The sequence below is a fragment of the Drosophila grimshawi genome, unplaced genomic scaffold (genome assembly GCF_018153295.1).
Source record: "Drosophila grimshawi isolate 15287-2541.00 unplaced genomic scaffold, ASM1815329v1 contig_1148, whole genome shotgun sequence".
In the NCBI taxonomy this organism is placed as follows: domain Eukaryota; kingdom Metazoa; phylum Arthropoda; class Insecta; order Diptera; family Drosophilidae; genus Drosophila; species Drosophila grimshawi.
The window spans coordinates 229649-243074 of record NW_025062646.1 but is presented as its reverse complement, the minus strand read 5'-3'; the positions used below and the strand labels follow the sequence as shown (position 1 = coordinate 243074).

General features: G+C 34.1%; 2 protein-coding genes across 2 annotated transcripts; one reads left to right on the top strand and one right to left on the bottom strand.

The window, feature by feature from the left end:
• Window positions 1-1175: 1175 nt before the first annotated feature.
• Window positions 1176-9434, bottom strand: LOC6569929 (YTH domain-containing family protein). The gene is made up of 10 exons (XM_043214354.1): window positions 9323-9434; window positions 9219-9265; window positions 8899-8917; window positions 8495-8590; window positions 8318-8425; window positions 3827-3945; window positions 3434-3583; window positions 2737-3359; window positions 1716-2673; window positions 1176-1640 (listed from the first exon to the last, which is right to left on the bottom strand). The coding sequence occupies exons 2-10, from the start codon at window positions 9234-9236 to the stop codon at window positions 1602-1604; spliced, it is 2130 nt and encodes a 709-aa protein (XP_043070289.1). The 5' UTR covers window positions 9237-9265; window positions 9323-9434; the 3' UTR covers window positions 1176-1601.
• Window positions 5490-6459, top strand: LOC6569930 (purine nucleoside phosphorylase). Its single transcript, XM_001996166.2, has 2 exons — window positions 5490-6331; window positions 6387-6459. The coding sequence occupies exons 1-2, from the start codon at window positions 5525-5527 to the stop codon at window positions 6423-6425; spliced, it is 846 nt and encodes a 281-aa protein (XP_001996202.2). The 5' UTR covers window positions 5490-5524; the 3' UTR covers window positions 6426-6459.
• Window positions 9435-13426: the final 3992 nt, after the last annotated feature.

Genomic DNA, 13426 nt, shown 5'->3' with positions numbered 1-13426 from the left:
AGTTAGGCCTGGATGTCTTTAACCTAACGGACGACCCACACTTGAATGCTGATTTTTCGCAGCAGTGAGATCTGAGACGGGGGCTTATAAAATTCAGATCAGAGATGGGGAAAACCCGATGAATGCAATTTTTTCATCCAATCGGGTTCACATTATTTTCAATTGTAAGTTAAACAGAACATCGCGGCTAAATGGGGAAATTACTTCTAGTATTTTGCTCACAATCCACAATAGTAATAAAATTTGTAGTTGAAGCTTGTAATTATTATTGATATAACTTTAACATTTTTAATAAAAAATTCATTTATCAATTACAGCTTAGAACAGAAAAAAAAACTAAACTTATCTCTCTTGTGCTGGTAGTTATGTGACTAATGAGCAAGTGTTAGAAGTAACCGCGACAAATTTAAATATTGAGTAAAATGAGGGCGATAATATGTGTTACCAATAATAAAGAAAAAACCCTAGTTAAATGCAATTCGTTGACTCGTTGCTCATTTAAAAATAAAGCTCTGTGTCATCCACGAATTTTTTCAGAAACAATTCTTCAGATTTATTGGTACGTTAAAAACAGGGTTTCAAACCGTAACGAATTTAGGTTCTGGTGCATCTGATTCCATTTTAACAAAAAAAATTATCAACGTAAGACATATATACATATAACTCTGTCGGTTGGGAGCAGCAGGTCGACAAAACCTATTAAAAATTGAATACAAAATAAGGGATTACGAAGTGGTACAAAAGCATTTTTTATATGAAGAAGCATCTACGACTCCATAATAAACGATTCATACTTACACCTTACTAATGCGATCGACAGCTTCGTTGTTCCGGTAGGTTGTTTTGGTTACAAAACGGTCTTTTCGATACAAAGAATATATATTCTCGCATTTGAGTTTTACAAAAATTAGAATTTAGGATTCGATTTCGAACTTCAATCGGTAAAAATGCAGTTCCGAGTCCAATTTCGGTTTGACACACTGGTCATAACGCATATTTGTTAAGTTGGTTTCCAAACTCAATTTAATTGAGTCAACAACCCTGATAGACGGGACTCTTCCACAAGTTTCAAATGCGCTATGATATATTTTATTATCAGAATATTTATGTTTTTCTTGTACATTTTAATATATAAATTGATATCAGTGCTGTTGAGATTGAGGCAACAATGGGTATAATGAAAATGGTAACTTTAATTATTTCACATACTCAGTTTACACTTTATATAGATGAAAATAAGTTTTATTAATATTAGCAGTGCAGCTACAAGGAATGAAACAAGTAAACCCTTGACTTTAAATTGTGTACAAATCGATTCAATAATATTTGAATGAACTGTTCAAAAAAAGAGTCAATCGATTTATATAAATATAATAAATTACATAAAAATGTTATCATATTATTGTAGTTAAACCTAATTACCGGTTGTTGGCTTTATTTTCAGCTTAATTTTATCATTCTAATTTACTGCTTGTACACACATTATTTTTTTAGAAAATCATGAAATCAGCTAATCATGGGTGCACACAGGCATGAGGATTCTAAGTGGCGTACATTTAGACGTCCAATCAGTTAATTATTTTTTCCGCAGCTCAGTCACTTTAATAGTCATTGTTTCGCATCCTATCATTTTCATTAGTCTGCAACATAAGAGTTTATCATGTAATACATTTAGGAATAAAAGTGTATGCAGATATTCAAGGGGTAATGCATACTTTTGGTAAATCCCTTGTTGTTGAAATTTCGGCTCTAAATCGTACATCACTTTTCATTTGCTCAGTATTGAAATCCCGGTTATTTAACCTTGCTTTAGTTGAATGGCTGTGTGGATGTTCGTCTCTTCGGTTGTTAGGCCCATGACGTGATCCAAAATGGTTTTCTCGATCACTCTGCACAGTTTCTCTGTCCTTCGTTACATAGGCCGCACTAAGTGGTCGCTGGCAATCGAATCCTCGCCGATAGTCGCTATAGCTGTTGTGATAATTGCCGGCACCACTTTTATGGACTGAATTGCGATCACGAAAATTATTTCCACCGCTAAAATAATTCTTTTGAGACATATTAATAGTTAAGCTACGGCTGTCTCGCACATCGCGTTCCCGTTCTCTATCATCGTTTTCACGGACATAATGTCGGTTGATTGGTACTTGAGTTTGGCTAATGGCATCTGTGACATGGATTGTGGGTCGCTTTGACGAGACCTCCTCTTCTTGTTTCTTTTCATAATGGGAAAAATCATCGAAAATGGATGTTGAATGCCTATAGGAGTGTAATATCTGTAACACCTCTATGCCTTTTGTGTTTGGTATCTCCTGTGTATCTCTTGAGTTCGTCACTGATTTATTGTCATTGTTTTCGAGTCGAATATGTCGGAGTTTTCCATTAGGCACATCTTTGACATATATCCATTTAACTTTAAACTTCCCTTTCCACTTGTCTTGAGACCAAACGGTGGATGTGGAATTGTAATCCACTGAAGTCATCATTTGTGCCATGCCACAAAAATGGCCTGAGCTGTTTACGGAAAAAAAAAGCAAAACATTACCGCCCTCTTTGTGACGTTCCTTAAAAGCATCATCTAGGCGCTTATTGCCATGATCTGTTGAGCACCAGATCTCATATTTTATACTGCGATGAATGTCATCTTCAGAATAAGATTTTATGACAAAAAACCTAGAAAAACGGAAAACAAATTAATTCTTGTTTAATCAAATTGCTGGCAGATTTTTTTTTTACCGTGCGGAAGTTGCTTTATTTAAATCGATTTCTGTTGGATTATAGTTGTTCTTGTCCTTCAATTCGTCCAATAATATTTGTGGATCAGCCGTCGCCTCTTCAGGTTTAGATGCACTTGGTGCAACATGTGGACTATTTTCATCTCGGTTATTTTCATGTCTAACGTTTGTGTCATAGTCATTGCGAATTCCACCGAAATTTCCTCTACGATCGTTAAACCGCATTTGATTGCCGACAGGGACAGTTCGCCGGACAGGTTGAGCAGTAGTACTGCTCGTTTGTCGTATTTCTTGATGATGAACAGATTGCGGCGGTGCAACCCAGTTTTTTCGTGCTTGTCCATTCGGCGAAGGTTTAGCGCAAGCAAAATTACTGTTATTGGCCAACCTATGGCATTCATCTTTTTCAGATCGAGTGGCAGGTGATGGTTCTTCGCTAGTCGTTACAGAAAAATTAACTTCCGAATAGGACAAATCAATTGGTAAAGGCGGGGATGGTACTAGCGGTGGATTACTGTTTGGCATATCCCATACATTAACATCTAAATTATGCTTTCCGGGTACCATGGGGGGTGGCGGCATGCCGGGACCTTTCTTCTTATGGCTGGAAGCGGTAAAGGTTGTCTGTGTGTGCAAAAATGACAACAGAATAGATTTTACATTCACTTTACGAAAAAAAAACATATTCTACAACTTACTTTCGAAGTTATTTTTGCTGGTTGCGAAGCGATTGAAGCCCATGTTGTCTTTTTTGGTGCAACGTTAATTGCGGGAATCTTAATTTCATCCAAAGGTTCACACGTGCGATTGTCCAATTTTGATGACTGTCCATCCTCATTTTGATTCATCTACATTGCATTAAAATATTATTGTGAATTTAGCTATGATTATTTTTCCCAACAATGTGACAATTTTTTTTAGACTTGTCCTTGAAATAATAAAGTTTTTGATTATCTATATACGCAATTAAGCTTCGATAGACTACTTTTGATAGCCCAGATTTAAATTAACTGAATTCGGGTTAGTCATACTTACAATTTTAGTTTAACTACATAAGAAAATTTCACAATAATATTAAAAAGACTGCATACCCGTATAGAGGTCGCAGAACTTTCTGCAAAAAGTCGTCTAGAGCTCCAAGCATTTAATTGCTGATCGTCACGTTTTGGATTATTGTGAGAACCTGGATTTCCATATTTTTTTTTTGTATCTGAAAAGTATGAAATTAAATCATTTAATTATAATTGCCAAAGTATTCTTTTGTTTCTATATATGTTATAATAAATCAATTATTATTAATTATTGATTAAAAGAAATCAATTCAAATTTTTTCTGTGTAGTAATTTGTCATACTCTCCTGAACAATGCTATATTTTCTTCTAGTAATCTCACAATTAAATTAAAAATAACAAATGTTTAATATCTCTAAGAAATGTTATTAAGCCAGAGCCGGAAAATAAAAAATTAATAACGTTTGCACTGCTTAACACTTTAAATGCATAAAAACTCATTTTGTTGCATATAATAAGTACTCATCACGTAAGTATAATTAGAGTGATATTTATTAAGTTGTGTAACTAATGAGTAGCTTTCGATCGAAATTTGTAATCAGGTATTTGCATCGTGGACGGCTATATAAAGAAAACGCTAATTTTATTTTAACTCCAAAAGGAAATATGGCTTTCAGTTGGCACGAGGGCCTTATTTTTCAGATAGAATTTAGAAACTCGGAGACACACCCTGTAGCTCTGTCAAGCACATTTTTTGTATTTTTGTACCTGTATTGTATTGTATTTTTAATTTATTTTTCTGGATTAAGCTAGTCAGTTCAAATTTTAATTTTAAAATCATAGTTAAAAGATCGCCAAGCGAAACCAAAGCTGTTTCCCTTTTACGAAAAATCATATAAATTCTCAGTATTCGGAAGAGAGAGCTGGCCTTAGAGACAAATGCGGATATCACTTGTGGCTCGATTAGACCGCTACAGATTTCTAAGGGCACAACAAATTTAGAATTCTCAATCAAGCAAGACTAGACCTGAAGGGGCAATACAAAGGAAAAAAAAGGATCGTGTCAACGTGTCAGCAGTTCAAACAGAAAAGGAACAGGTTTACATTTTTTTGTGTTCAGTTCAGTTTTACCTGAAAATGGTGTAAAGACTGGGAAAAGTAAATTAAAGTTTTACAAGACACTTGGCAGAGACGGTTTCTAGCAATATTATCCATATTGAGCCTTAAGCGTAAAGATTTAGAAACCAAGAAGATCACAGGATAGTGAGGTAAAAGGGAACGAGAAACCTGAAGTCTTACGTTGAAGCGTTCAATGATGTTAGCTGGTTGGTTGGGCAAATAGTTTTTTTTTTTTTAAATTACATAGACCTATGGGAAGACGTACAATATCCAAGATAGCAATATTAATTACGAGAGCATTTGCAAGAAACGTAAGGCCCAATAAAGCATAAAGATAAGATTGCTTTCCATAAGGTTATATATGCCCCGGATTAATTTACCTTCTTCAAAAGATCCAGCCCTTATGGTTTGGGCTATACGTTGATGTTAAATCAGTCAGCTAAATCAGTCAGCACTTACAGTTTATTCATATACATCTATATCTACATAGATTGGTAATTACCTTCTGTGGGGGTTAAGGGAAAAGCATTTTTTAATTTACCAGGTATGCTAGCATTAGAAGTCAACTTAACTGACATTTTGTTAAATTCGGGATGAGAGAGTATACGTTCAAATCATTATCAAAATTACGTTAGATATTTGAAACATATTCTCAGAAGTATGGACGAAAGTAAAAATGAAGTCAAAATTGGAATTATTGGTGAATCTGGGCTCGACACACTAACTGTACTATCGGATAGAAAAGAATGCTCTGTATGCACACCCTTTGGAAAGCCTTCAGATCTTATTATTGAAGGATCTATTGAAAATGTGAACTGTGCTCTTCTATCGCGCAATGGACGTCTTCATGATATTATGCCATCGAATATTAATTATAGAGCTAACATCTGGGCGATGCGTAAGTTGGGATGCACCCATATAATAGGTACGCACACCGTCGGTTCGCTGCGTGACAATATTTATGCTGGAGACATTATTGTCCCGCACGATATAATTGACAATACATCAAAACGTGTTCAAACATTTTATGACGGCGCTGTGGGCAGCCCATTTGGCGTGTGCCATCTCCCAATGTATCCAGCATTTTGCGAACGTACAAGGGACCATCTCTTAAGAGCAACCAAAGATCTAAAATTTCCTATACATTCTAAGGCAACTGTAATCACATTAGAAGGGCCTCGTTATTCTACTTTTGCAGAAAATAACGCATATCGCAATTGGGGAGCTGATGTCATAAGCATGACACTATGTCCAGAAGCAGTTTTGGCTAAAGAAGCCGGTATCCTGTACGCATCTTTGAGTTTCGTGACCAATAAAGAGTGTTGGTGTGCTAAACAGCCAATAGCAACTACCACTGAAATAATATATACATTCAAAAAGCAGGTTGATAAAGTTCAAGCAATTCTAATGAATGCTATTCAAGAGATTTCAAAGATGGACTGGACAGAAGACATATTAAAAGCTAAGGTTAATTTTACAATTATTATTCGGATCTATTTACTTATTTCTATTTAAGTTGCAGATTTTGGTGTGCAGCAATTTTTCTAACCGTATCGAATAAAACCGATCTACTAAATATATGTAATAAAACTTGACTTTTCGAACTTCTTAATTTATTGATCAATATTCAACGCCAAAAAATTGATCTTTATATACCCTTGCAGAGGGCATTAAATTTTTTTCATAAAGTGTCACGTGTTGAAAGATAAGTCGTGGACACCACAAAGTTGATCAACAACAAGCCATGTCTAGCAAGAAATTAATGACTATATATTGTCTATGACTATATATGTCTATCATATTTCTTTAACCCATTCTCCCTAAGTTTTAAAGCCATTTTGATAAATCTTGGTAAACTTGATTCGGAACAGACCGAATCGGAGTTTCGAATTGCTAACTTAAATTCAAATGTCATCAGACTATCTCCGGTTTAATCGGCGTTCTTTCTTGTTTCTATCAATTAACTTTTTTACTTTCTTTGTTGGACATTTTCTGAGAATCGCCAATTGCTCATTCTTATTCAATGCTTTAAAGCTTGTATAATTTTCGTTTCATTAATGATTTGAATCATTTTGAAAATATACCCATTGTTGGGAGCAGAAGCAACAAATCTTTAGATTTCTAATTCAAAATTTACGCAGAGCTTTGCAACGATGCTTCTGTATCGAATTGTAAATAGTAATGCACACTATGTAAAATGCACATAAGCCGGTGATTCAAGCCTCGAATTTATAAACAATGAAGAATAAATATGAAAAATATCTGATATCGAAGGAAAAATTAAATATTAAAATTAAACTTAATACATGTCCTTTATATTGCATCTGACAAAGTGGCTATCTCTCTCATAGGAAATATTAGTTGAAAGCTAAGCTGTTATATTTTTCAATTGGCCTGAAAGCGTATGTAATTAATTATAATAATGAACAACAAACGCATAACAGTAAGTAGACACACTACGGAAAACGTTACAAAAATTTAAAATTTGTAGAAGCGTTTTGTAAAATAAATAAATGTATCTGATAGATTCCGAAATTTCGAAAATGTCTCACAGTTGGAATATTTCTCAATCTGCAACAAATCACTAAATTTACGGAGAAAAAATAATACTTTAGAGGGCAAAGTTTCTATCCAGATGTACCCTATTTTTTAATAAAAGTTAGTAAAATTTGGTCTCTTTTTTTCCATGCACACATTTCGATCGTCTTGTATCTTTTAAATAATTTGAAATAAATTATGCATATTTTTTATTTGCTTTTTAGCTTCAAAATAAAAATAAGAAATGTTTTGAAATATTTGAATGCCTCATTTTTAAAATTGACCGGTTGGTCTATGTGATTTCTTAAGCCAAGGATATGTATTTATTTATCTTTCAAGTAAATGTTAATAGACGAATAATTGTTTGGAGTATTATTTCGATTTCTTTGATTATAATACTTCTCTAAATGTTTCTAAATTAAAAATTTAGGATTACAGAAATCTTATATCAGTACCTGTATTGGTATATCGGAATGTGGAATTATGTTACAACACACTGTTAACATTCCATTAGTGCGGCTGTTCTATCTAATGAAGGTTTTGGAACCAAGCATATATTTGTGTTAAGAGAAAAGTTCCATAATTTTGTAATTATATTTGTTCTTTAATTTTCACACTACTATTATATTGATCGTAGCTTTATATGCTAGTCAACAGTCAAGTTGGCCCTAGACTAAGAATGCTATGGACCACATGTGTTAGATATTATGTATATACTGTTGGTCAGAACACTGTTTCAACAGTTATTAAAAGCGTAGCTGTATTTGACATTAAAAATTCAAAAAGTGAGATAATCTTCTAATAAGTTATAAAAAATAAAAAACATTTTAGTATGCATTTTCCAATTCCAATAAAAATATCTCTATATTCTCATAATTCAGTGGAGTATATACAGTTAATTTGTTAATTACTTACCATGATTGTGAGATGTTTTACGTCCTTTGCCCACGTTACCCAATGGTAAACTATTATTTTCTTTTACATTAAACGGTGGAAATTGGAACTGCATTGAGCTTTGAGTACCTGTTATATTAGAGAGGAGATAAAGGCGCATAGTAGTGTTAGTTTAGAATATAGTTCATTTTACGCTACCCGAGTTATCATCGATGGCTGGAGAAGACAGGTTTTCATAGGAGGCCTCATCGACTTGTTGGCTCCATGGTATATTACGCTCCTCAACAGATTTAGCTGATACATTTTGGGATTTAATAAACCGCAAAATGGCGAAATAAATAAACAAACATACAAATCTTGAATAGTATCGATATATGTTTGTATGTCCAAAATCAAATTTATTCAAAATACATATTAATAATAAACCATACATATGCATTTAAATAGACATACATACATACATATTCTTATAATTTTTAATGTAGAACTAAAGAAATAGTCTGAATGTGTATATTTGTATGTAGGTACATACATATGTATGTTGAAATTATGTTTACATATTGATTAATTTTGGAGAAATCCGGATTATATTATAAATGTACCTGCAGTTCCTGATTTATTCTGAAAGAAATAAACAATTAATTAATCTAACGTCAAAATTTAACTTCACACAGCACACACATACATGTGTGCACAAACATATATGTATATATTGTATGTACATATCTACATACGCAAATACGAATGCAGATATGTATATTTATTTACATGTACATACATACAGCAGATGCATAAAACTCCAGAAAATTTTCGGATCCTTAAAAGTTATAATGAACACACACGCACACAAGTGAATGCACAAAGGTATGCACACCTATGTATGTATGTATGTATTGATGTACATATACAAAATTGCTATTACCTGATCCACGCCTGACATTTGCTGCCGAATTCAGCTTTCTTTGATAGCTGCAAATATTAGAAATTTGAATTAAAACTGATTTTATGATTTGAAATGTGTCTCACCAAAAAAATAATAAATAAACACAACGGACTTCAAATTTGCAGTCAAAAACTCTTTAATAATTTATAGTATGTATTTTCCACATACAGAGCTACACTCATTTACACATGTACATGTAAATCGCACACATACATTCACAGACACACTCGCATACACATTCATAGTATTCAACCGTCAGAAGCCGATAATTTCTACAGCGCCGTTGCCTTGTATAAGGGTTGTCATGTTTTACAGAAACACACCTACCCATTAAAATGGGAATATATCCGAATAAGAATTGAGAGTCTGCCGAATTATGGAAATATCGGAATAGAGTTTGTATAATAACTACAGTGAAATTTTTCACAACAAACTTGATGTAATCTTACGTAGCTTACGTATCGCGACAAAAAGCTTAATGTTGGTGCGTTTAAAAAAATATGTTACTCTTCCAAGATTTTAATAATAAGGGTAATATTAAAAAAGGTAGAAACGACCTCTTTTACGTATCCTTGATCACCATGAAAAGCCCAATTTGATCTTGTCATGACCTTCACACAGATGGACGATTGAAATCATAATTAGGAACTAGTTCTAAAGATATACACAATTTTACTGTTGAATACGAATATATAATGACATAAAAATGGCAATCTGTAAATATATTTTTACAGAATATCAAAATACTTTAAAATAAGTAAGAAAGCCCTAATCGAGACTACGAGATACCCTTAAAACCCAGCTGTTAAATATGCTCTAGCTTAAATGTCAAATTTCCCTTTAAAAAGTTTTTGGGGGGGCGGCGTCAAATGTAAATACACTATGTCAAGAAAGTGTTTTGACAGAAAAAATGCATCTTTTTTCATATCATTTGGAAAAAAATGTACTTTGTTATGTATATACATACATATACTAAAAATGCTTGCGCCTGCCTATAGTAAGATATGGATACATGCAGGATCACCTTTTGGGTCATAACTTGGGTATTCCTTTTCCCTTTTATGGTAGTTTTAATATTTTAAGTTATTAATTTAAAGATTTGGTTTTTATTGCTATCGGAAATAGTTTTGAAGTCATCGATAAGAAAATTGATATGCGCGTGGCAGACAAGAACTTTTATTTAAAATTTAGTCGGTAATTCTTATAGTCTCTGAGATCCATTTGTTCATATAGACGGAAATGGCTAGATCGATTCTGCACTTACATACAATATAAATATTTGAGATTTGCAGTATTGCGCGAAGCAAGTCACAAATCTTTTCACATCCTTTACAATAAAAAAATATTCGTTTTGTGCTGTTTTGGTATTTCCCTTTTATTTTCGAAATTAGAGAGACAACTTTGCGTGAAAAATATAAATAAATGAAGCAATATAATACCACAACGAGATTAAGTAATATATAAAATGCAATGATTTCAGCTTTCTTGAGACCCAGCCACACCAGCCAGGAAAACATCAGAGAATACCGGAAAGCTTATTTAATTTTAGTTCTTTAATTAATTTGAATTCAAATGCTAATTACTACGCTTTGAACTTCCAGTCTGCACTCACAACAACAAAGATTTAAATAACATTGAACTGTTCTGCTGTTCACATACCTGATCGATCGATCATATTCTAGTAGTAACTAGTAAGAATTCCGTAGTCGAGTAAGGTCGACTACGAATACCCCGAATCCAGTTGTTAAATATATTCTGATCTTGCCGTCCCTTTCTCACACGTGCAAGCGCATATCAATTCAGACTGAAAGCAAGCGCCTGCTGATACTAATGAGATCAATCTGAGAATACTTTTTGGATAATAAATTTATTTAAAATTTCGGAGAAATTTATCCAGTCAATGTGTACGATATACCAATTAATGCTATCGGAAATCACAATGTATCGATATTAACGAAATTAACAGAGTTATCGATGAATTGAGATAAACTTGATCTGCGCGAAGTATACGAGCTAGCCAGCTCTAGCTAACTAGCTTCTAAACGGATGCACAAACGATCATTTGCACAAAAACATTATATCCTTTTTTCCCATTTTCAATGGGCTCAGTAGAGAACCAAGTGCCAAAATTCAGTAGAGTACCAAATGCTAATATATTAAATTAGAAACCTTCCTCCTCCCCCTTAATAACGTCTCCTTCGATAATATTATCGATAATATTATCTATTATCTTATTATCGATGTATATAATACTGTTGAGTGCTCGTTAAAAAGGCATAATGCTGGGCACATATTATTATGTAATAATTTTGAAAATAAATAAAAGCAATAATTCAAATTTAATAAACCCTACAAATAGTTACGTTAATGCTTCCTTCGCCGTTCGATGGCAGACATTTTCATAATATATGTACATGTACAGTGTCTCGCAGTTCAACTGGAACAGCGCCTAGCAAAAAAGTTAATTGCCTGCCATAAACAAATTATTATACTACCTAAATGACTATATGACCCCCATAAACTGGGGTTTTCCCACCGGCTAGGTCGGGTTATGTAAAAAAGTACCTTAATTTGTAGTCACATATTATGTGGAACAATGGCGTTATGGACACCTGGATGCCATAAAACCCAGAATTTTTACGTCAGGTTGATTATTTTTGGTATAAATAGACCAATCCTTCGTAGTCAGATTAGTTATATCCTGCATCTCGAGTGCAACCAGCCAACAAGGACTATGTGCAAGCGGACTACCATTGAACAACGGAAATTGATCCTGGAACACTTCAGGATTGGATATTCATATCGCCAAATAGCTAAAATGGTAAATCTGAGTACCACAACTGTATTCAATATCATTCGGCGCTTCGTCGACGAAAATCGGATAGAGGACAAGGGCAGAAAGGCACCACACAAGATTTTCACCGAACAGGAGGAGCGGAGGATCATCAGGATATAAAGGAAAATCCTACACTATCGGCTCCAAAACTGACTCAACAGGTGCACGATGAAATGGGGAAAAAGTGCAATGTGGAAACTGTGCGCCGGGTTCTGCGCAAACATGACTTTAATGCCCGAGTACCACGGAAGAAGCCCTTTATAAGCGCAAAAAATAAAGGGACTAGGATGACGTTCGCCAAAACCCACTTGGACAAGGATTTGGAGTTCTGGGACACAGTCATATTTGCAGATGAGTCCAAATTCAACATTTTTGGCTCGGACGGACGGAATTATGTGTGGCGACAGCCCAATACTGAGTTGAATCCCAAAATCCTAAAGGCAACAGTCAAGCACGGCGGAGGAAGTGTCATGGTATGGGCATCTATCTCGGAAGCCGGCGTCGCAAATATGGTGTTTATTGAAACAACAATGGACAAGAATGTGTACCTCAATATATTAAAGGAAAATTTACTCCAAAGTGCCGAGAAGCTAGGAATCCGGAGTACTTTCCAGATCTACCACGACAACGACCAGGACAACAACCAAGAATAAGTCCGGATTAGTACGGTCTTGGCATATCTGGAACTGCCTCCACATGATAATTCCACAGGCCCAGTCTCCAGACTTAAATGTTGTTTAAAATTTGTGGGCTCTGCTGGAAAATACCATCCGGAATCACAGATCCGATCTCAAGAATGCTCTGCTGGATGAGTGGAGCAAAATCAGTCCAGAAACGACCCGGAAGCTGGTATCTTCCATGAATAATAGGTTAAGGGACTTTATTAGGGGTAAAGGATATCATACTAAGTATTAACATCCTTATTTAAGTTTTTATACGCCTAATATGTTACTTTTCTAAGACTGTTCCAAAAAAACTTTGACATGTATTTTGGATATGTTTTCAGTATTTGACTAATTTCAGTTAATTATTTAATATTTTAATAAAAACTGAAGCTTCCTTTTCAAACGTGATATAACATAAAACAAATTGGCATTTAAACATTTTGCGTTTATTGTTTTGTTTAAAAGTTATAGCACTTTAAATATTTTGCTAGGCGCTGTTCCAGTTGAACTGCGAGACACTGTATGTCGAAGTTTTATAGGTGGACCAAAACTATCGAAAAAAAATACTATTGATTATGGCATGGAACAAACTGATTTTTGGAACATTTACTATAAATGCGGAATTTTGTGCAAAATGAGTACCTCGCCTTATGTCAATCCAACATATTTCTAACGCACTGAACTTA